Source organism: Pleurodeles waltl, chromosome 9 (assembly GCF_031143425.1).
Source record: "Pleurodeles waltl isolate 20211129_DDA chromosome 9, aPleWal1.hap1.20221129, whole genome shotgun sequence".
NCBI classification, from domain to species: Eukaryota; Metazoa; Chordata; class Amphibia; order Caudata; family Salamandridae; genus Pleurodeles; species Pleurodeles waltl.
The window spans coordinates 1,144,955,458-1,144,978,390 of NC_090448.1; the positions used below are offsets into that span (position 1 = coordinate 1,144,955,458).

Sequence of the window (22,933 nt, forward strand, 5' to 3'; positions counted from 1 at the left end):
AATGTTGCAAGCTGAAACGAACTCAGAACTTTCTGTACTGCTGATGGAACTGCTTCTCTGGGGACGAGGGGAACGAGTAAGAAAAACGTAGCTGTGCTGTTCTTGAAGCTCTCTAGAAGAACTTGGCCTTATCTCTGAAGAGCCTTTCGCAATCGAAGGATGCGTCCATGGAAATTGCCTTGACATCTCCCAAGAAGCCAGTGGAAAGCATCCAAGTGTGGTGATGTACCATGACCGCTGTGCCCAAGGATTGAGCCAGGTTATGTCATAAACCAAAACTGCACTTCAGGAGTGGCCTTTGAGACATCAAAAAGTCACTGAAGTTAAATGTTTCAGGAACCAAAGATGTAGCAAGGCACAACAATCTGGTAGAACAAAAGGCTATGCTGGCAAGAGATAAGTAACAATTAGAGTACATGGTTTCCTCTACTTCTCTTGTTACTTATTTCCACATTTCTTCATCAGGTTACTGAAGGGAATGAAGCTAAGCATGCTCAGCCAGTGTGTGAATAAAAAAATAAAAAAATGATGTAAATAATGCCGACATAAAGGCAGTGATTCATAGTCTTATGAAGTCCTGTTGTGGACAACCTCATAACTGTAATATTGTGTCTGTATGATAAACACTCAATACGATTTGAATGAAAAACAAAAGCCACTAAAGTGCTTCAGTTCAGGGATGATATACTTCTTGTAAACACCCATCCTCCCATGGGAGGTGCTTGATTTGAGACCTCCATTTAAAAAACATGATGGTGTACCGAACAAAAAACATATTTTGCATATCATTGGAGCAAATATAAACAATACAAACTCATATGCATGCCTTATTCAAGAATGTTTGTAAAATGCAAATAGGAAAACATCAAAAGCGCTTAGTTTGGGGAAAACAATCTTAGACATTAGGGTGAAAACAGTTGACTGCAGTCACTGCTGAAGCCTTGCTTACTTCAAGTGAACATGAGCACTGATCACAGGAAAGAATTCAGAACATATTTCAATTTCCTTACCTGCCCCTGTTTATGAGGAGAGAGGTGGACAGGGTCTTGCCTCATTAGCCTGCCAGTTGGGCTCTCTCTGAAGGATGGCAGTACCTTGGAAACTGCTGGGAGATGACAAGTTGGTTCTGAAATACAACGCAAATTTGTCAACAAATGGAATGACACCAAAGGCTGAATACATTTAGAAGTTAACATGATTTAAAAAAACTAAATTGACAATGAGTACCATATATAAAAAATATAAAAAAATCTGGCAATGGAATATTTACCACAAATGGGCTGTCTGGCGTGCACACCATCAGATAATCAGAGAGGCAACTATCTAGCCCAAGTTGGTAGTGGCATGAAGTAATTCACACCTGGCGTTTGCTCCCTCAAGTATTTTAAATGAACTTTGTAAGCTATATCGAATTTCTGATCTAAAAGTTTAAGTCATGTAATCCATTTTTTGTGTGTGTTTGGTACTAAAAATTATAAAAGTTCACTCTGGGGCACAAAGGGAAAATTAGTATGCAGTAAGCCAAACTAAGAGGATTTGGAGAAATGTGTAGTGGGAAAAGGAACATTCCAAAGAAGGAGTTGTTTAAGTATTACTGTCTACTATGATGTACTTCATATTTAAGTACTGCACATAATACCCTAAACCTTCCCGATGGTGTGTTAGAAATGGGGTCTTTGGTTGGCAGTCAGGTTACCCCTTTCCAAGCAAGGACCCTCACTCTAGTCAGGGTAAAAGAGAATCACCCTCAGCTAACCGCTGCTTACCCCCCTTGGTAGCTTGGCATGAGCAGTAGGCTTAACTTCAGAGTGCTAGGTATAAAGTATTTGTACCAACACCACAGTAACTCAATGAAAACACTACAAAATGACAACACAGGTTTAGAAAAATAGACTATTTATCTAAACAAAACAAGACCAAAACGACAAAAATCCACAATACACAAGTCAAGTGATCACTAGAAATGCAAAGAGTCTTCATGTAATTTTAAACACAATGCTAACGCCGTTAGCGTGAAAATGTACCTTGGGTGTGTCAAAAATAACCCCGCACAGACGAGTATGCGTCAAAAAGGGCTTGCGATGCATTGATTTCACTCATGAGCGAGACCTTGTCGTTCCTCCTTTAGTCGGGTCGGCGTGCGTCGTTTCTTCTCTCCGCAGGAGAGTGATGCGTCGATCCGCTCAGTACTCTCGGGTCCGGGCAAGCCTTGCGTTGTTTTTACACACCCAGCGATGTTTGCATCGGAAATCCAGCCGCACGATGATCCGAAAACCACACAGCGCGGGTTGCGATCTCCCAGCCTCAGTCAGCTATGCTGTGCGTCTATTCTCCAGCCCCAGGTGTTGATCTTCGGGTCGCGGGGCGTCGATCTTCAGGTCGCGTTGCAGGTGAGTGTCTAATTTCATCTGCGAAACCGGTGGTGTGCCGATTTTTCAGCCGCCGATCGGAATCGCATCAATCTTCTCCCCACACGACGTTCTGTGCGTAGATTTCTCACTCTTGGGCTGCCAGCTTCTCCTTTCAGAGTCCCAGGAACTGGGTGGGCACCACTTGGCAGAGTAGGAGTCTCTCCAGATGCTGGTAGAGAGAAGTCTCTGCTGTCCCTGAGACTTCAAATAACAGGAGGTAAGCTCTAAATCAAGCCCTTGGAGATCTTCACAAGAAGGAAGGCAACACAAAGTCCAGTCTTTGTCCTCTTAGCACAGGCAGAAGCAGCAACTGCAGGATAGCTCCACAAAGCACAAACACAGGCAGGGCAGCTCTTCTTCAGGCAGAGGTTCCTCTTGGTTTCCAGAAGTGTTCTAAAGTATGTGGTTTTGGGGGCCCTTCATATAACCACGTTCTCCTTTGAAGTAGGCCTACTTCAAAGCAACGGCTCCTCTCTTGATTGTGAAATCCTACCTTGCCCAGGCCAGGCCCCAGACACTCACCAGGGGGTCGGAGACTGCATTGTGTGAGGACAGGCCCAGCCCTTTCAGGTGGGAGTGACCACTCCTCCCCTCCCTCCTAGCATAGGTGGCTCATCAGGAAATGCAGACTACACCCCAGCTCCTTTTGTGTCACTGTCTAGTGTGAGGAGCAAATAGCCCAACTGTCAAACTGACCCAGACAGGGAATCCACAAACAGGCAGCGTCACAGAATGGTTTACGCAAGAAAATTTCTAATTTCTAAAAGTGGCATTTTCAAACCCACAATCTTAAAACAACTTTACTAAAAGATGTATTTTTAAATTGTGAGCTCAGAGACCCCAAACTCCACATGTCTATCCGCTCCCAAAGGGAATCTACACTTTAATCAGATTTAAAGGTAGCCCCCATGTTAACCTATAAGAGGGACAGGCCTTGCAACAGTGAAAAACAAATTTAGTGGTATTTCACTGTCAGGACATACAAAACACATTACTATATGTCCTACCTTAACCATACACTGCACCCTGCCCTTGGGGCTACCTAGGGCCTACCTTAGGGGTGTCTTACATGTAAGTAAAGGGAAGGTTTAGGCCTGGCAAGTGGGTACACTTGCCAAGTTGAATTTACAGTTGAAACTGCACACACACACTGCAGTGGCAGGTCTGAGACAGGATTACAGGGCTACTCATGTGGGTGGCACAACCAGTGCTGCATGCCCACTAGTAGCATTTGGTTTACAGGCCCTTGGCACCTCTAGTGCACTTTACTAGGGATTTACTAGTAAATCAAATATGCCAATCATGGATAAGCCAATTACATACACATTTTGTAAAGGAGCACTTGCACTTTAGCACTGGTTAGCAGTGGTAAAAGTGCCCAGAGTAACAAAAATGGCAAAATCAGAGTCCAGCACACATCAACAACCTGGGAAACAGAGGCAAAAAGTTAAGGGAGACCACGCCACGGATGAAAAGTCTAACATGGTGCAATTCTGTTTTACTCTATGGGTTATGAAACAAAAAAAGATGGAACCGTGATTATATTTTATATAGTCACAGGACGATGCTTCTGGCTCAAATGCATAAAACTGAAATTTGCCAGTCATGGCTATCAGCGTACACAACACTTGCAATAAACTGTGCCATCCACTACGTTGTTCTCTTGATAGCTTTTTGTTTGTCCACTAGTGTTTCACTAGCAAACTGGTTTTGAGAATGGTGTTTGCCACAAGTTATTGTATGTGTTGCTAACTGTTACCTGGGAAATTTAAGTGGTTTTACACATTTGAGGAAGGACCATAACTCAGTCTCTATGTATTTTTTCCAGTGCCTTTTTTTTTGTAATCTTGCCACCTGCCAGCCCCCATTCAGTGTTTAATCAACCTCGTCAGATATTATCAGTGTTTTGCTCTGTGTTTTTTTTTTTTTTTTTACTCTAAAATGACTGCTTGTGAACTCCTCGAGTTGCAAGACTGCTTTTGGTGTTTTTTTATGTTGTTGGCCTCGCGTTTTCTATGCCTCTGGGAAACCTGAGCACTCCCTCGGCATCATCTCTGGAGGTGGTACCAAATATTTTTTCTATGGAGCAAAACTCAGAAGTTAGAGTTGACCCTTGAGTTTCAAGGCTGTTTGGGGAAAAAAGCCTCCAGATAACTTCTCCAGCCAATAACATTTCTTAAAAAATAATTCTAGATGTGATTGACAGGATCTGCAAATCATGACTAGCGGGGGAAATGGCAGAGATCTGCCTTTGCATTCTCCTTCAAGCCTGCTCAGCAGCTTTTTTTAAATGCTTATATCTCAAAAACTAATGTAAGAACTTACACCAAAACCAACAAAAACATACGTTTTGAGTAAAGTTTTACTTTCCGGTCATCGTAGTTGCCACTGCCAGAGTCCCTGCTAAAAAATATGTGTACAGTTTGAGCCATACCATGTGCTAAGGGCAAGTTATAAGAATCTGAATGCTTGTCTTCTGGCCGCATCCCAGTCAGAGCAGGAAGCAATGTTAGTTGTGGAGGATTCTGCTCAGGGTAAGATAACACTATGGGCTGTACATCCTCCTCCTTTGTTGATGTGAAAGGAACCAGCGCAGGGGATGGTGCTGAGACTGAAGTCGGAATCAGAGTCAGTGCTGGACCCGATATGGCTTCAAGGGGCACAGATCGTGGTGAGGGCAGACCCACGTGCGGAAGATTGCCTGGGGGCCCAGTCGATTCTTGAGGTTTAAAGGTGCACTAGAGAAAGTTGTTTATGCAGCAATTGTACAGCATGACCTCTCTGAAGGCATCTACTTGCTGAAAACATCGCAGACAATCCTGGTAATTCAGGGTACACTGGGACCAAGCTCTGAACAGCTTCAATGAAGTCCGGGAAGCAAACTGACGCCCTTGCACCGCTTTGGAGTCAGAGAGTTGGGAGGGGACCAAACCCTGCTTTGACTGACTTATTTATTTATTTTTTGATTAACTCGAGGACTTCAACCAAGACGATCTGCTGCAAGAACGGGTTCAGGAGTGGGATCTGCAGCTTCCTCTTGACTTCAGCGAGTTGCAGCGTGAAGTCTTGTATCTGGTAACAAAAGTTTGGCGTCACTGTCCCATATGGCCTTCTTGTTCATCTGGGTGTAGAGCCTATAGGCACAAACACCAAAAGCAGACTTCATGAGAGTCTGTCAGATATCGGTTTGCAACAGTCCCCTGTGGCCTTATGGAGTGACATTTTTCTCTGTACACTGGATAATTTCCCAAAAATAATTGCCTTAAAGATAGAGGAAAAGTTCCAGATCTGCACCAGAAAGTGTAGAAAAAGAAACTGACATTAAAAAAAGCCATTTAGTTGGCGCTTACATGAGGCTCTGCTTGTCACTTCCTAGATGGAACAACTTTAATGCAGAGCCCTACAATGCCACCTACAGGTGTGCATGAGTACTGCTTCAAAATTGCCAGATCCAGCCTGTCTGGGAATAATTACAAGGTGAAGAATCTGCAGTTGGAAGTATCCATCAGACAGCAGTTGGCATTGACCGATTTCATGGCAAAAACAGTCTGTCTAAATGTTACCAAAATTTGGTGCAGTGTCTGAGTATGACTATTCAGTACTGATAAAATGTCTGAGTCAGAGGGATTGGATATTGGCTGGCCACAAAAGGATCGGGCGCAGTCTCAGTTAAGACGAAGTCGGCTCATAATCTTATACCACAATGGGTTGTGGTTCTTCTTCCAGTGGCAGCAGTACCTGCTTCGATGTCCCAGGGACTGGCACAGATTGGTTAAATAAGAGCCAGACCTGGAGGCACAGTGACACCCTTGTGCCTTCACTGCAGATCGAGCGTGACGAGAAGGCACAGAAGACAAGAACTTTGGTTCACATCAGTGTAGGTGTTTAAAGGGTTCCACACAGGAGCAGGATACGGTTTAAGAAGTATTATCCTCTTAAGACCCTCCATGAAGGCCTTAGTGACTGGAACCTTAAAAAGAGATGAGTTCTCTGTTTTGCAATTAAGCTGCAAACTCGGTCAAGTTAGTGTACGGAAGTGTAAGCCTACCTTGTGTAGGTCCAGAAGGTTGCAGGAAATATCCTGGACAGAAACCTTAATGGGTCTAAATGTTTAGAGACCCAGTAATGCATGAACCTTTTCCACTTAGCCACACGGCTAGTAGGCTTACTTGCCTTTCACAGGATAAGCATTTGTTCCTCTGGAGAACTCAGCTGCTCAACTGCAAGGTTCTATTGTCTTGAATCTAGGTACCATGGCTGGTCACAATGCTTAGTAAGGTCTGCCTAATCTGAAGCTTCTTGTGGCAATTGAGAGACATCTTTAGGACTACTGAATTCCAGAGCTGTCTTTCTCAGGCTGGTGCCATCAGGATGAGGGTCACAGATATCTTAATTTCCACATTAAGTACGGGATAAGGGAGAGAGACAGAAAAGCTTAAGCAAATATGACTGACCAGTTCATCCACAGTGCACTGCCCATGGACTGTGGGTGTGTGTACCTAGAGGTGAAGCTTTGGCATTTTGCATATTTGGGAGTGGTGAACAGGTCTAAGGATGGGATACCCCACAGGTGAAAGTACTTGTGAAGGACCTGGGGGTGGGGTTCTCACCGGGGTCAGACTAAGACAAAAATTAGACCTGTGTACCAAAATAAAGGTTGCCACCATTAGTGAAATAAATAGCTAAAAATTGTCTCATGTTTGCAAAATGGGGCTGATTTTGGACTTGTAAAGACAAGCTCTATATGTGTTTTGCAAGGTATGGGAGAATGTACAGATTTGAGTCTGCGCCAGGAAATGTTTGTTTTAATGTCAGGGAAATTAATAGTAAACAAACGGCCTAGCAGACACTAAAAAAGGCGCCAAAACAGAAAACAGCAGCCAACACGGTGACCTGTCAGACCAGCCCATCTGGCACTCCCTGACCAATCTGACCATGGTCCTCACTTGTGGACTTGTACATGCATCCTTAGGAGCAGGTCCACAAAGTTGTTCTCCAGTCCCGGCAAAGGGTCTGCTGGCAGGTTAGTTTTTACAGGGGTTGCCCAATGCCAAAAGTCCTGAACTAGAGTAGACAGCTGGGCCAAGTGGTGCCTCCTATTTCTGGATGTGGTACAGGGCTGTCATGCTGTCTATCATTATTAGGACTGTCTTGTCCCAAGTGAGTTTGAAAAATGCTTTGAGACCTAGTTTGATTGTGAGCAGTTCCAGACAGTTCATGCGGCGCCGCCAATACTGAGCGGTAATGGTACCGTGGACAGTCGTCTTGTGGAGGTGAGCAGCCCACAGCACAAGAGATGGAGTGGTGATGGCCACCTGCAGAAGTGGGCCTAGAAAGTGCCTTCTGAGTAGAGGTTTGTTGCTATTTCACCAAAGCAGTGCTGAGTCCTGGTCACTACAAACACTAGATTCTACCAACGCCCTTCATCCTGTGCCCACTGCCGCGAGGCCCTCGTGGAGCAGGCAACCTGGGTAACCTTGCATATGGCACAGTCCTAATGCATGAAGCTATCATTCTTAACAGTTTCCTCACACTTCGAACAGCGATAGGGCGAGGTGCCTGAAAAAGAGGCACTAGTGACTGGAACACTATCTCACTCTGCTCACTGGGGTATGCTTTCCTTGTTATCACATTTGGAAGGGAGGCCAGGAAAGGCTGAACATTCTGCACTTGGAGGTGGCACTTTGTTCATGTTGGTGCTGAAATCTAGCTTACGATGTTGGGGTACTGACATTTGCTGTTGCTCTTGGTCAGCCAATTGTCGAAGTATGGAAAAACATGCATGGCGTTTCTGCATAAGTGCGCTGCTAATACATGAAGGCACTTAGTAAACACCCTTGGAGCCAAAGCGACTCCAAAACGTAACACCTTGAACTGGTGCACCTTCAGTTACCATGAAATTAAAGGTACTGGTGATGCGCCTGGAATATCAGGAAGCCAGGTTATACGTCCTTAAGCTCCATTGCAGACACAAGTCACCTTGGTGGAGCAGTGCGTGGGATGACGTCCTCAACGGTGATTAAGTTAGTGTTCAGAGGTTAACCTGTTCAATGGCTGGAGTCAGGAGTCCTTTTTGACGATCAGCAAGTAGAGGGAATAAACCCCTTTTCCCACGTTGTTGTGCAAGAACTGGCTTGATGAAGCTCTTTGCAAGGAGCACTTGAACTCATCCTCTAAACGGTGAAGTAGGTCTGAACTAGAGAGGGCAACGGGGGTGTGATGCTGAGGGATTGTGTAGAATATGGGGCATTACCCTTTTCTCACAATGGAGAAGGCCCACTGATCCAAGGCAATATCCTTCCAATGAGGGAAGACGTCTTAGTCTTTCAGTGACAGGTGAAATGTGATCAGGGGTTAAGGGTTGGAAAGCCAGTGGTTGTGGGCAGAGGCACCCCTAGCAGAGCCAGTCCGGCTATTGCTGTTACAAGGCTCTCGGGCCTTAACCTCCCAGTTTAGCACCACCTCTGGTTTGCTGCCTTGAAAGGCATACCTGAGACAGAGGGAAATGCAGGGCACCCGTGAATATGACAAAGTTCTTGATTTTTTTGGAGCATATAGTCCACCAGAGGCCAACGTATATTCGCTGTCAAAGGATGCTATTACACCTTGGGTTAAAACCCTGATACCATGAGCCAGGCATGACGGAGGAAGATGCTGGTGTTTATCCCTCTTGCAGATGTATTGGCTTCTTCAATGGCGCATCTGATGTTGACACTGCTGTTGGTTTTACAGTCAGCAACTATCTTCTGTCTCCACTTGCAATAGGCCTCTTGGAGGTGCTTTGCCAGCTCCTCCAATTCCTCCCAGTGGTACCGGTCGTAGCTAAAGAGGAGGCCCACTGAGTTTCCAATGCAAGTATGAGCACCTGCTCCAAGTGCTAACTGCTTCCCTTTCACAGAACAGGGAAGTGGGAAGGTGGTGAGAAATCAGAGGTACTGAAGGCAAGTAACATACTTCAAATGGATACTTCTAACTGTAGGATCCACACCTTGTGAAAAAATAGCAAAGCAGAACCTTCCAAGGTGCTGTGTCTGTGGAATAGCTCACACCAAAATAAAACGTCCTACAAGCACGAATGGCCAAAATGTCATTCACATCAGACGTGGCAGTAGGGGCAGCAGAGTTTGGTGAACGTGTGCACTGATGCCTTCGTTGCAACCTGAAAGGTCTTTAGGAAAGGTACTCTGCGTGCCAGCAGACCCGGACCTAATGGAATGGCCCCTCAATTTCTTTGGAGGTTGCTTTATCACCCTTGCACAGCAGATCTTAATATAGAGAACTATCCATCTGTATAAAGTATGCTTCTGCACAGCATTTCCTTTCTTTGCCTGAGTGAACCCTACAAAGAACATCTATCACTCTGTGGTCTTTGGTACAATCTACATAGAAGCTGAGGGCTCTTGTGGGGTCCAGAAAATGGAGCCTCTCCATCTTTCGAGGGATGAGGCAAGGAACACTGGAAGAGTGATGGATTTTATCACATGAAAAGCTGATACAACCTTTTAGCAGGTAGGTCGCTTCCTCGTCACCCACGCTACTGCCAGCTGCCTTTCCTCTTGTTGGAATCCTTTTTTGGAACTCCCCTTGTTTTTTGCTCTTTTTCCCCATAGTCGCTGCGTACCGCAACCCGACCCCCCTCCCTCCCTCCTCGTATCTCCTCCATTCTTGCCTCCCCCGTGGTTTCCCACCCGGCTGCCCCGCCCCCGCCTTTCCATTGGTCCATCCACCCCCTCTTCCCAGCTGCCACTCCCTCCCACCTCCCCTCTTATGCTGGCTGCAGCGCGGTGAGGGCAGCGACCACTGACCCTGCTTTTAGCAGGTAGGTTGCTTCCTCGTCACCCACGCTACTGCCAGCTGCCTTTCCTCTTATTGGAATCGTTTTTTGTAACTCCCCGTCTTTTTTGCTCTTTTTCCCCATAGCCGCTACGTCCCGCGGCCCGCACCCCTCCCTCCTTGAGTCTCCTCCATTCTTGCCTCCCCTGTGGTTTCCCGCCCGGAGCCCCGCCGCCCTGCCATTCCATTGGTCCATCCACCCCCTCCTCCGCTCTTATGCCGGCTGCAGCGCAATGAGGGCAGCGACCTCTGACCCTGCTTTTAGCAGGTAGGTCGCCTCCTCGTCACCCACTCTACTGCCAGCTGCCTTTTCTCTTATTGGAATCCTTTTTTGTAAATCCCCGTCTTTTTTGCTCTTTTTCCCCATAGCTGCTGCGTCCCCACGGCTGCTGCGTCCCCGCGGCCCCCCCCCCTCCTCGAGTCTCCTCCATTCTTGCCTCCCCAGTGGTTTCCCACCCGGAGCCAGTCTGCCACCCCCGCCGCCCTTCCATTGGTCCATCCACCCCCTCCTACAAGCTGCCACTCCCTCCCACCTCCCCTCTTATGCCGGCCGCAGCAAGCCCGTCTGCGCCCATCCGCACCAAGACCGCGCCCAGCGCCAGACCCCCTGGCCAACAAGCCCCCATTCACCATTACAATGCTGACTAACTCCACGCCCTCAATCCAGGATGCTCCTCTATCTGCTTCCAGTCCACACCAACGCGCACCAGAGGACCCTTCTCCTGCAAAGCCTGCAACTTCACCTGCAACCTAACCCCTGAACACCATATCAAAACAACAGACAGCCGCCTAAGATGAATCCTGCTGAACACCCGCTCCGTCCACAAACATGCAATTGAACTCTGGGACTTACTGACCACACACTCGCCCGACATCGCATTCCTCACCGAAACCTGGATGAAGCCTGCCTCGGAATGAAAATGTCACTTACCCAGTGTACATCTGTTCGTGGCATCAGTCGCTGAGATTCACATGGTATGCATGAGCTCGCCATCTGGTGTTGGGTCGGAGTGTTACAAGTTGTTTTTCTTCGAAGAAGTGTTTTCGAGTCACGGGACCGAGTGACTCCTCCTTCTGTGCTCATTGCGCATGGGCGTCGACTCCATCTTCGATTGTTTTCCCCGCAGAGGGTGAGGTAGGAGTTGTACTATAGTAATAGTGCCCGCGCAATGAAAAATGTAAGTATGTACCTATTAAAGGATTAAATAATATATATACAAATGTACAAAATTGAAGGTAACTTCTGAACTGCTACAGGCTTCCGGGGAGGTGGGTGGGTCCATGTGAATCTCAGCGACTGATGCCACGAACAGATGTACACTGGGTAAGTGACATTTTCAGTTCGATGGCATCTGTCGCTGTAGATACACATGGTATGCATAGACTAGTAAGCAGTTAGTTCCCCATAAGCGGTGGTTTAGCCTGTAGGAGTAGAAGTTGTCTGAAATAGAGTTCTTAATACAGCTTGACCTACTGTAGCTTGTTGTGCGGATAGCACATCTATACAGTAGTGTTTGGTGAATGTGTGAGGCGTAGACCAAGTGGCTGCCTTACATATTTCCTGCATTGGGATGTTTCCTAAAAAGGCCATTGAAGCACCTTTTTTCCTTGTTGAATGTGCCCTGGGAGTAATGGGCAGTTGTCTTTTTGCTTTAAGGTAGCAGATTTGGATGCATTTAACTATCCATCTGGCTATACCTTGTTTTGATATTGGGTTACCTGCATGAGGTTTTTGGAATGCAATAAATAGCTGTATAGTTTTTCTGATGTTTTTTGTTCTGTCAATGTAGTACATTAATGCTCTTTTGACATCTAATGTATGTAGTGCTCTTTCAGCCACAGAATCTGGCTGTGGGAAAAAACTGGTAGTTCTACCGTTTGATTTAGATGGAATGGTGAAATAACTTTTGGTAAAAATTTTGGATTAGGTCGTAGGACGACCTTATTTCTATGTATTTGTATAAAAGGCTCTTGTGTTGTGAACGCTTGAATTTCACTTACTCTTCTTAGAGATGTAATGGCGATGAGAAAGGCAACTTTCCAGGTTAGGAATTGTATTCCGCAAGAGTGCATGGGTTCGAAAGGTGGGCCCATGAGTCTTGTTAGAACCACGTTTAGGTTCCATGAAGGAACAGGTGGTGTTCTTGGTGGTATAATTCTTTTAAGCCCTTCTATGAATGCTTTGATAACTGGTATCCTATACAAGGAAGTTGAATAGGTAGTTTGCAGGTATGCAGATATTGCTGCAAGGTGTATTTTAATAGAAGAGAAGGCTAGCTTTGCTTTTTGTAAATGGAGCAAGTAATTTACTATATGTTTTGGAGTTGCGTCTAGTGGTTGTATCTGATTATGATGGCAGTACCAAACAAATCTTTTCCACTTACTTGCGTAGCAGTGTCTAGTGGATGGCCTTCTGGCCTGCTTTATGACTTCCATACACTCTTGGCTAAGTTGTAAGTGTCCGAATTCTAGGATTTCAGGAGCCAGATTGCTAGATTCAGCGATGCTGGGTCCGGGTGTCTGATCTGTTGGTTGTGTTGCGTTAACAGATCTGGTTTGTTGGGCAGTTTGATGTGTGGTACTACAGACAGATCTAGCAGTGTTGTGTACCAGGGTTGTCTTGCCCACGTTGGTGCTATTAAAATGAGTTTGAGTTTGTTTTGACTCAATTTGTTTACTAGGTAAGGAAGGAGAGGGAGAGGGAGAGGAGGAAAAGCGTAAGCAAATATTCCTGACCAGTTCATCCATAGGGCATTGCCTTGGGATTGCTTGTGTGGGTATCTGGACGCGAAGTTTTGGCATTTTGCGTTCTCTTTTGTTGCAAATAAGTCTATTTGTGGTGTTCCCCAGAGTGTGAAGTAGGTGTTCAGAATCTGTGGGTGGATTTCCCATTCGTGGACTTGCTGGTGATCTCGAGAGAGATTGTCTGCCAGCTGATTCTGGATCCCCGGAATAAACTGTGCTATTAGACCAATTTGATGGTGGATTGCCCACTTCCATATTTTTTGAGCTAACAAGCTTAACTGCGTTGAATGTGTTCCTCCTTGTTTGTTTAGATAATACATCGTTGTCATGTTGTCTGTTTTGACAAGGATGTATTTGTGGGTTATGATTGGTTGGAAAGCTTTTAGTGCTTGAAAAACTGCTAATAATTCTAGATGATTTATATGCAGTTTTGTTTGATGTATGTTCCATTGTCCTCTTATGTTGTGTTGATTGAGATGTGCTCCCCACCCTGTCATGGAAGCATCTGTTGTTATTACGTACTGTGGCACTGGGTCTTGGAAAGGCCGCCCTATGTTTAAATTTATACTGTTCCACCATAGAAGCGAGAGGTAAGTTTGGCGGTCTAGCAACACCAGATCTAGAAGGTGACCCTGTGCTTGAGACCACTGTGAGGCTAGGCACTGTTGTAAGGGCCTCATGTGCAGTCTTGCGTTTGGGACAATGGCTATGCATGAGGACATCATGCCTAGGAGCTGTAGTATTGTTCTTGCTTGTATTGTTTGGTTTGGAGACATGTGTTGAATGACTCTGTTGAAATTGTGGATCCTTTGTGGAGTTGGCGTTGCTACTCCTTTTGTCGTGTCTATTATGGCTCCTAGATATTGCTGTACTTTGCTTGGCAGAATGTTTGATTTTGCAAAGTTGACGGTGAACCCTAGTTTGTAGAGGGTTTGTATGACTTGATTTGTGTGGTTTGAGCATTGTGTGAGCGAACTGGTTTTGATTAGCCAGTCGTCTAGATACGGGAACACATGTATTTGCTGCCTTCTGATGTGTGCAGCGACTACTGCTAGACATTTTGTGAATACTCTTGGAGCGGTTGTTAAACCAAAAGGCAATACTTTGAATTGGTAATGTATTCCTTTGAATACAAACCTTAGATATTTCCTGTGTGATTGATGTATTGGTATATGGAAATATGCGTCTTTGAGGTCTAGGGTTGTCATGTAGTTGTGTTTTTTGAGCAATGGTAACACTTCTTGTAGTGTGACCATGTGAAAGTGGTCTGATTTGATGAATGTGTTTACTACTCTGAGGTCTAGAATTGGTCTCAGTGTTTCGTCCTTTTTTGGTATCAAGAAGTACAGTGAATAAACTCCTGTGTTTATTTGTGTGCTTGGTACTAATTCTATTGCATTTTTTTGCAGTAGTGCTTGAACTTCTATCTCTAGAAGCTGTGAATGGTATTTTGATAAATTTTGTGATTTTGGTGGTATGTCTGGAGGGAATTGCAGGAATTCTATGCAATAACCATGTTGGATAATTGCTAGGACCCATGTGTCTGTAGTTATTTTGTCCCATGCTTCGTAATATTGACGTATCCTCCCCCCCACTGGTGTTGTGTGGGAGGGGTGAGTGACGTGTGAGTCACTGCTTGTTGGTAGTGGTTTTGGGGCTTTGAAATCTTCCTCTATTCCTAGGGAATTGCCCCCCTCTATACTGGCCCCGAAAACCTCCCCTGTACTGTCCCTGGTAGGTGGGCGGTGCGGACTGTGAGGTGCTAGCTTGTGTGGCCTGACCCCGAAACCCTCCTCTAAAAGGTGTTTTGCGGAAGGTGTTTTAAGATCCTCTGCTCTGCGGGGAGTAGAGTGCGCCCATGGCCTTGGCAGTGTCAGTGTCCTTCTTGAGCTTTTCTATGGCTGTGTCGACCTCCGGACCGAACAGAAGTTTTTCGTTTACTGGCATGTTAAGCACTGCCTGCTGAATTTCTGGCTTGAATCCAGACGTTCTGAGCCATGCGTGCCTACGGATGGTAACCGACGTATTAATGGTCCTTGCGGCCGTGTCTGCTGCATCCATGGAGGAGCGTATTTGATTGTTTGAAATGTTTTGACCCTCCTCAACAACCTGTTTTGCTCTTTTTTGCAGATCTTTTGGGAGATGTTCAATGAGATGCTGCATCTCATCCCAGTGGGCTCTGTCGTATCGCGCTAGCAGCGCTTGTGAATTTGCGATGCGCCACTGGTTTGCTGCTTGGACAGCAACCCTCTTCCCGGCTGCATCGAACTTCCTGCTTTCTTTATCTGGGGGAGGTGCATCCCCAGAAGTGTGTGAATTTGCCCGTTTTCTGGCAGCCCCTACCACCACAGAATCTGGTGGCAGCTGAGAGGTGATGAATACAGGGTCCGTAGGAGGCGCCTTATACTTTTTGTCCACCCTAGGCGTCACTGCCCTACTTTTAACTGGCTCCTTGAAAATGTCCTTTGCATGGCGTAGCATGCCTGGGAGCATCGGCAGGCTTTGGTAGGAGCTGTGGGTTGAAGAGAGGGTGTTAAATAAAAAATCATCCTCTACTTGTTCCGAGTGTAGTTCCACATTATGGAATAGTGCTGCTCTAGCCACCACTTGTGAGTAGGCTGTGCTGTCTTCCGGTGGTGATGGCCTAGTTGGGTATGTGTCTGGGCTGTTATCAGACACTGGTGCGTCGTACAAGTCCCACGCATCCTGATCTTGGTCATCGTGGCTCATGGCGGTGTGAGCTGGCGAATGTGACGGGGTGTAAGTTGGCGAATCCGGAGTTACAGGTGGAGGCGAGGGAGGAGGTGTTACCTTTTGTGCTGTTTGTTGCTGAGGAGTAAACTGAAGCGTTCTCTTTCGTTTGACAGGTGGAAGGGTACTGATCTTCCCAGTCCCCTGCTGAATAAAGATACGCTTTTGCGTGTGATCCACGTCAGTGGATTGCAGTTCTTGTTCAAATCTCTGTTTCTTCATTTGTGAAGACATAGAATGCTCTTCAGTATAGGAGCCTGAAACAGGGTCTGATGTCGCTTTTTTCGGCTCCGAAAACCCTGTTGATTGTTTTTTCGGCTCCGAGGTAACCTTCCTCTTTTTCTGTGCCGAAAATTCTTGGCCTCTATGGTCTTCGGCGCCACTGTCTCGGCGTCGATCCGTGTCGACACCGAACTCTCGGTGTCGATGCTTCTGTTTAGCACTCTCTCGGTCCCGAGGAGGCTGCGTGCCAGTGTCTCGACCGAAGTCGGACGATCTCGACACTGAATGGGCCTTTTTCGGTGCCGATTGTTGGTCACCGAGAATTTGGGTGGAGCCATGGCCGGTTGGCAGTGGCGTCCCCTGGGCCTTCTTTCCTTTTTTAAGTTCTGATCTCGACGTCTTACTCACAGTTTTTGTAGAGTCTAGCTCGTCGGAGTCTGAATCCTGGATGGAAAAGGATTCCTCCTGTTCCTCTTCTGTCTCGAACTGTCGACGCTCCTTTGGCGTGGACGCCATCTGCAGTCTTCTCGCTCGACGGTCGCGCAGAGTTTTTCGGGACCGGAACGCCCGACAGGCCTCACAGGATTCTTCGCTGCGCTCGGGTGACAGGCACAGGTTACAGACCGAGTGTAGGTCCGTATAAGGATATTTGTTGTGGCATTCGGGGCAGAATCGAAACGGGGTCCGTTCCATCGGCGTTGTTCTCCACGCGGTCGGGCCGACTAGGCCCCGACGGGGTGCCGAAATCTACCCCGAAGGGTACCGAAGCGCTTCGATGTTCAACGCGTCGTCGTATGTGTCTATCTCGAACCGGATCGCAACGATACCGTCGAAAATCTTCCGTTTTCAGCTATCTTTCCGTTCCGAAACCCGGAGCGACAGGAACACGTCCGAACCCGATGGCGGAAAGAAAACAATCGAAGATGGAGTCGACGCCCATGCGCAATGAGCACAGAAGGAGGAGTCACTCGGTCCCGTGACTCGAAAACACTTCTTCGAAGAAAAACAACTTGTAACACTCCGACCCAACACCAGATGGCGAGCTCATGCATACCATGTGTATCTACAGCGACAGATGCCATCGAACCAAGACATATCCATACCAGAAAACTACAAGATCACCAGACCGCAGCAACAAACCAGGAGGAGGAATCGCCTAGTCCACAAAAACACCATAAGAGTCTCCACCAACTCCGACGACACCATCAAATCAGCCGAGCACCTCCACTTCACAATCCACATCAACAACACACTCAGAGGTACACTGGTCTACAGACCCCCTGGCCCTAGACCACAGTTCTGCGACGACATCGCTGACACCATCAGCTCCCAAGCCCTCGCCTCAATGGACTACATCCTCCTCCGTGACCTGAACTTCCACCCGGAGAATAACAACGATACCAACACCACCAACCTAATCAACAACCTCGGCCTGAAGCAACTCCTCACTTCACCCACTCCGCAGGCCACACACTCGATCCCATCTTCTCAGCCAGCAACCACGTCTCCTTCAGCCACACCACCGAACTTTGCTGGACAGACCACCGATGCATCCACTTCTCCTACCAGAAACCAGTCACTCACCACCACCGCACACAACCTCCCAGACACAACTGGAGCAAAATATCAACGGATCAACTGATCTCCACCCTTGCCCGGACCCTGGGCCCTGGGACCCCGCAGCCCAACACAGCCGCCACCAACCTGCATCACTGGATAGAAGACTGCGCCAACACCCTCGCACCGCTCAAAAAACACCCAAACACCCTGCACAGAATCAAGGCCAGCTGGTTCACCCCAGATCTACAGGAATCCAAACGGCTATGTCGCAGAATGGAAAAAACCTGGCACGGTGACCCTACCAACTCCAACCACATCGCCTTCAAGGATGCCCTACGCAAACGTCACCAACTGATCCGCACCACCAAAAGGACCCACTTCAAAAACCGCATTGACACCAACGTTCACAACAGCAAAGAGCTCTTCGGCATCATCAAAGAGCTCTCCACCCCCAGGACCTGCTCCAACGAACCCCCGTCATCACAGGAGCTCTGCAACTCACTCGCAACCCACTTCAGTCGAAAGATAGAAGAAATCCACAACAGCTTCAACCCCCAGACCCACCAGCTAGCTATAAACACCTACGAACCCAACGCTCCAAGCAACACCCACTTCCTCCACACCTGGACCCCTGTCAACATAGAAGACACTGCCAACGCCATGGCCTCCATGCACTCCGGATCACCATCGGACCCCTGACAACACCATATCTTCAACAAAGCTAACACCATCATCTCTCCCCATCTTTGCAACACCATCAACAGCTCCTTCGAGTCAGCCACCTTCCCAGAAAGACGGAAACACGCAGAAATCAACGCCCTGCTAAAGAAACCAAAGGCAGACCCTGACAACCCCAAGAACAACCGACCGATCTCCCTACTCCCCTTCCCAGCCAAGGTCATCGAAAAAATCATGAACAATCAATTATTCCGGTTCTTGGAAGACAGCAAGGCACTCAACACCTCCCAATCCGGATTCAGCAAAAACCATAGCACCGAGACCGCACTCATTGCTGCCACAGACGACATCAGGACCATGCTCGACGAAGGAGAAACATCAGCACTCATCCTCCTGGACCTCTCCACAGCTTTCGACACGGTGTGTCATCACACTCTCAACACACCCCTCCACAACGCTGGAATCCGCAACAAAGTACTGGACTGGATCTTGTCATTTCTCACGGGCAGAACCCAGAGAGTCCGTCTCTCACCGTTCCTGTCAGAAGCCTCCTGAATCACCTGTGGCGTCCCCCAAGGATCTTCGCTCAGCCCCACACTCTTCAAAGTTTACATGGCCCCTCTCGCCAACATCACACGAACATACCACATCAACATAGTCTCCTACGCAGACGACACTCAGCTCATCATCTCCCTCACGAAAGACCCTACAACTGCAAAAGACAACCTCCACAACAGACTTCACGCCATCGCCAGCTGGATGGAATCAAGCCACCTCAAGTTAAACACAAACAAGACAGAAATACTCATCTTTGGCACCAACCCCTCAGCTTGGAACGACTCCTGGGGGCCCACCTCCCTAGGATCCGCACCCTCACCCACCACCCACGCATGCAACCTGGGCTTCATCTTTGATTCCACACTCCGCATGACTCAGCAGGTCAATGCCATCTCCTCTTTCTGCTACAACACCCTCTGCATGCTCCACAAAACCTTCAAGTGGACTCCCGTTGAAACCAGGAAAACCATCCCCCATGCCTTGGTCAGCAGCCGATTGGACTACGGAAACACCCTATATGCAGGAATAACAAACAAACTCCAAACAAAGCTGCAAAGAATCCAGAACACGTCCGCCCGCCTCATTCTAGACATCCCATGCCGCAACCACATCTCACCCCACCTCAGAGACCTACACTGGCTACCAGTATCACAGAGGATCACCTTCAAAACCCTCATCCACGCACACAAAGCCCACCACAACACAGGTCCCGCCTACCTAAACGACACTCACCTTTCACACCTCCACCCACAACCTTCGCTCTGCCAACCTCGCCCTCGCCTACGTCCCCCGCATCCATCGCACCACTGCCGGAAGAATCTTCTCTCACCTAGCCGCCAAGACCTGGAACGCCCTACGGCTCCACCTCCGCCTGACCCAAGACCTTCTATCATTCAGGAAACGCCTCAAGACTTGGCTTTTCGACCAGTAGCTCTCCCACCCCTAGCGCCTTGAGACCCTAATGGGTGAGTAGTGCGCTCTATAAATCCTTGATTGATCGATTGGTTTGCAAGGATGAGCTGCTCGTCCTGAGCACCAGCTTGTCCAGACACAAAGTGGTGTAAGGTTTCTGTACTGATAGAGGTTAATACACGAGTGGCTGACATTATTGAAATAAGAAAGAGTCTTCAGTGTCAGCATACTTGGGGAATAACTGAATAGCGGCTTAAGAGCGGCAAACATAAGAAAAATAAGGACTAAATTAAGGTCCTACTATGCAATCGCAGAAGGTTTTGAGGGAAACAAGTGTTCCAAATCTTAAAGGAAAAGCATAACAACTGGTGACTTGAAGAGTGATGGAGGGACTAGAAACCACAGGAAAGCAGACAGGGCTGACAAATAACCTTTAACAGTGGGCTCTGCCAGACATTGCTGGGCCAAAGCCAAAACAAGCACTGGCAAAGCCAATAGTTCTTGCATTTGGGACCTATTGACTTCACCAATTGTCTTAGTGAGACTGAGCACCGTGGGTACTCAAACATTTTCTCAAGGGCCAAAAAGTATGGTTTGAGGAGTGGCAAAGGACTGCATTGATGCCTCCAGGGTGGGGGTGGTGGGTGGGGGTTCAGAGAAGAGGAGAATGTAAGGTAGGCGAAGGTGGAGCAAAGAATGCACATGGTGTGGACAGAGTTATTTTGAGTGCATTCCATACTGCCCTCTTAGTTATGCCCTAGACTCTAGAAAGAAATTCAGATTTGACAATACTGTGTTACGCTGCATCTTATTCGCTATACATCTACCTCACATGGAGTAAGCCGATCTGCTTGCTATCTTTAGTGCGTCAAAGTTGCAAAGGAGGTAACATGATTATTCAACTGGAATGAAATAGAATCTTAGGCCTCACAGTCTCCTTATCCTTTAGTCTCTAATCTGTAAACATTAGGAATGCTTAGAAACCGGCTCAGTTAACATAGCAAGAGCTATCAAAAAGTATGTGACAAAGGCATCACCTTGTCAAAACTTGCACTATGTGTTGCTGGTCAAAGGACCTTATTGAGTGCTTCTTCTAACAGTTGTTTGTAATGTCCATTCACGCATTTCCATTATTGCGTTTGATTATATGAATGTGTATTTTTAGATTCTTGTGAAAAGTTCTCTGAATATGTCCCTGCACTGTTTTCAGCAAGTCGTTTATGTTTTGTTGAGATGTGAATTACAGATGGTAATACAGTAAACTGCATATATGCTTCATTGAAGATTAGTCTTTTTCAATGTTTGTGTGTTAACACTTATTACTTAAGTAAAGGTTGAGGAACATGCGTCAATTATTTGAGCAAATGCTATTTGAATAGAATCGAAATAGGATAGGTAAAAAGAAGTATACCAACAAGGGCTCATGTGCAAATGACATTTCGCAATTAGCATGCGTCAGTGGTGCTGGAACAATTTTCAGGGTTGAGAGTGTTGTTACATCACTGAAGTCATAGATTGTGAAAAATCCATGCGTCACAAAAGAACATTGTAGAAAATGTATTTAGCAGTAAGTAGTAAGGGTGTTGCATGTTGCAAGTAGATTACTAAAGTATGGTGTGGTAGCACACTGTAATTTACAGAACACATTTTCCTCTGAAGTGACCAGTAAATGTGCACATACAGTTTTAGTGATAACATTTTGCAGCACACACATTGTGTGGAAATCACGTTTCAGTGAATATTTCATTTGTGCATCACAAAAGTGTATTTATTTGTTTTGTTCAATTAAAATATTTGATTCCACCACACTTCAGAATTTTTAATACAATGAGCTTCATTTGTGCTTTCCTAACTGCTTACATATTTTGAACTATTTGTACAGCTCATTTACAGGTATTTATATTTTTGGTGTGCTACTAAAAAACATCTAGCAGTCTTCCTTTCCACACTCCCTGTACCCTGCAAAACTACTGCATAGTTCACTTTACAAAATCCTCTCATTTTTCAATCTACTCTCAAATCTGGGTGTGGTCTGAGAGGTCCCCACGATGTAGGGCCCACTGAGACTTCAGAACTTACTGCAGAGCCACATGTGCCACAGGGTGTGCTTGACCAGCTGGATGCAGGAGGGCTTCAGTCCCAGCAGCTTCATAGTCAACTACACTGAAATCCAAGAGAGATGCTGAAAGATTTGGATGAGAGCCTGAATGTTCTGGAATCTTTTCCTTGGGAAAGGCATGAAACAGAACAGTGTCTAGAATGGCTTAGTTGAAGGGGAGCGTCTGAGAAGGAGTCAGGTGTGACTTCAGAATGTTGATGGTGAACCCCAAAGATGACAGGATGCTCGACATAGTCTGGAGGTGTTTGAAGATTGCCTGAGGCGAGTCCTTCAACAGCCATACATCGAGTTAGGGGGGGAAGACAGACCCCAGGCCACCGAAGATGAGCTGCCTTAACTACTGTGAACATCAAAGGGGCACTGGTGAAGTTGATACAGCAAACCAAAAATGCTCCTGTCCCACCACGAACCACAGAAGCGCTGTTGTGCCAGCAGGACAGGAACATGGAAATATGTGTCCTACACATCCAACGCCACCATCCAGTCTCCACCATCAAGGACTGACAAGACCTGGGTCAGGTTGAGCATTCTGAATCGTTCCTTCTGAGGGACAGGGTGGAGGTTTAAAATAGGATGAAGGCCTCCATCCTTCTTTGGCACCAGAAAATAGTAAGAATAACAATGACGAGCCATTTCTGGTGCAGGCACCAGCTCAACAGCCCCTATGACCTGCACTTTCGGGCATAAAAGGAACAGATGGTCCTCTGTCAGCCGTTCTGTAGATGGAAAAAGGTGGAGTGGTTATGAAAGGTAAGGCACATTCTTTCTGGACTTTCTGCAGGGTCCACCGGTCTGATGTTATGGTCTGCCAACCTGCTAGGCATTGTTGGAATTCTCCCTCCAAATGGGCTTTGCTTCACTAACAGCACACTGAGGGGGTTTGGCAGATAGGGACAGATGGGGTGCAGTGGACATACTGGTGAGCTGTCCCTGTACGCAGGGGCAGTGGTTACCACGGCACTGACTGCAAAACGTCCGGGCACCTTGTTGAGGCTAAGTGGCTGTCATATGAGCTACCTCTGCTAAAACTGTGTAAGAAACAGTGGGGTTGATGCGGCTGACAGGGCATATAAGGAAGGGAGTGCAATATGGCCCTGCTCTTTTTGAAATGCTCCAGAGTGGCATCTGCCACATCCCCAAAAAG

General features: G+C 46.9%; 1 protein-coding gene across 7 annotated transcripts in view; it reads right to left on the reverse strand.

The window, feature by feature from the left end:
* The window catches only part of SIPA1L1 (signal induced proliferation associated 1 like 1), a 701,300-nt gene that overhangs the window by 146,358 nt on the left and 532,009 nt on the right, over positions 1-22,933 (reverse strand). For all 7 annotated transcript variants that reach the window (XM_069208954.1, XM_069208957.1, XM_069208956.1 and 4 more), the window contains one exon: positions 1,011-1,126. In XM_069208954.1, the coding sequence (XP_069065055.1) occupies positions 1,011-1,126 (116 nt within the window). The remainder of the gene's footprint in view (positions 1-1,010; positions 1,127-22,933) is intronic.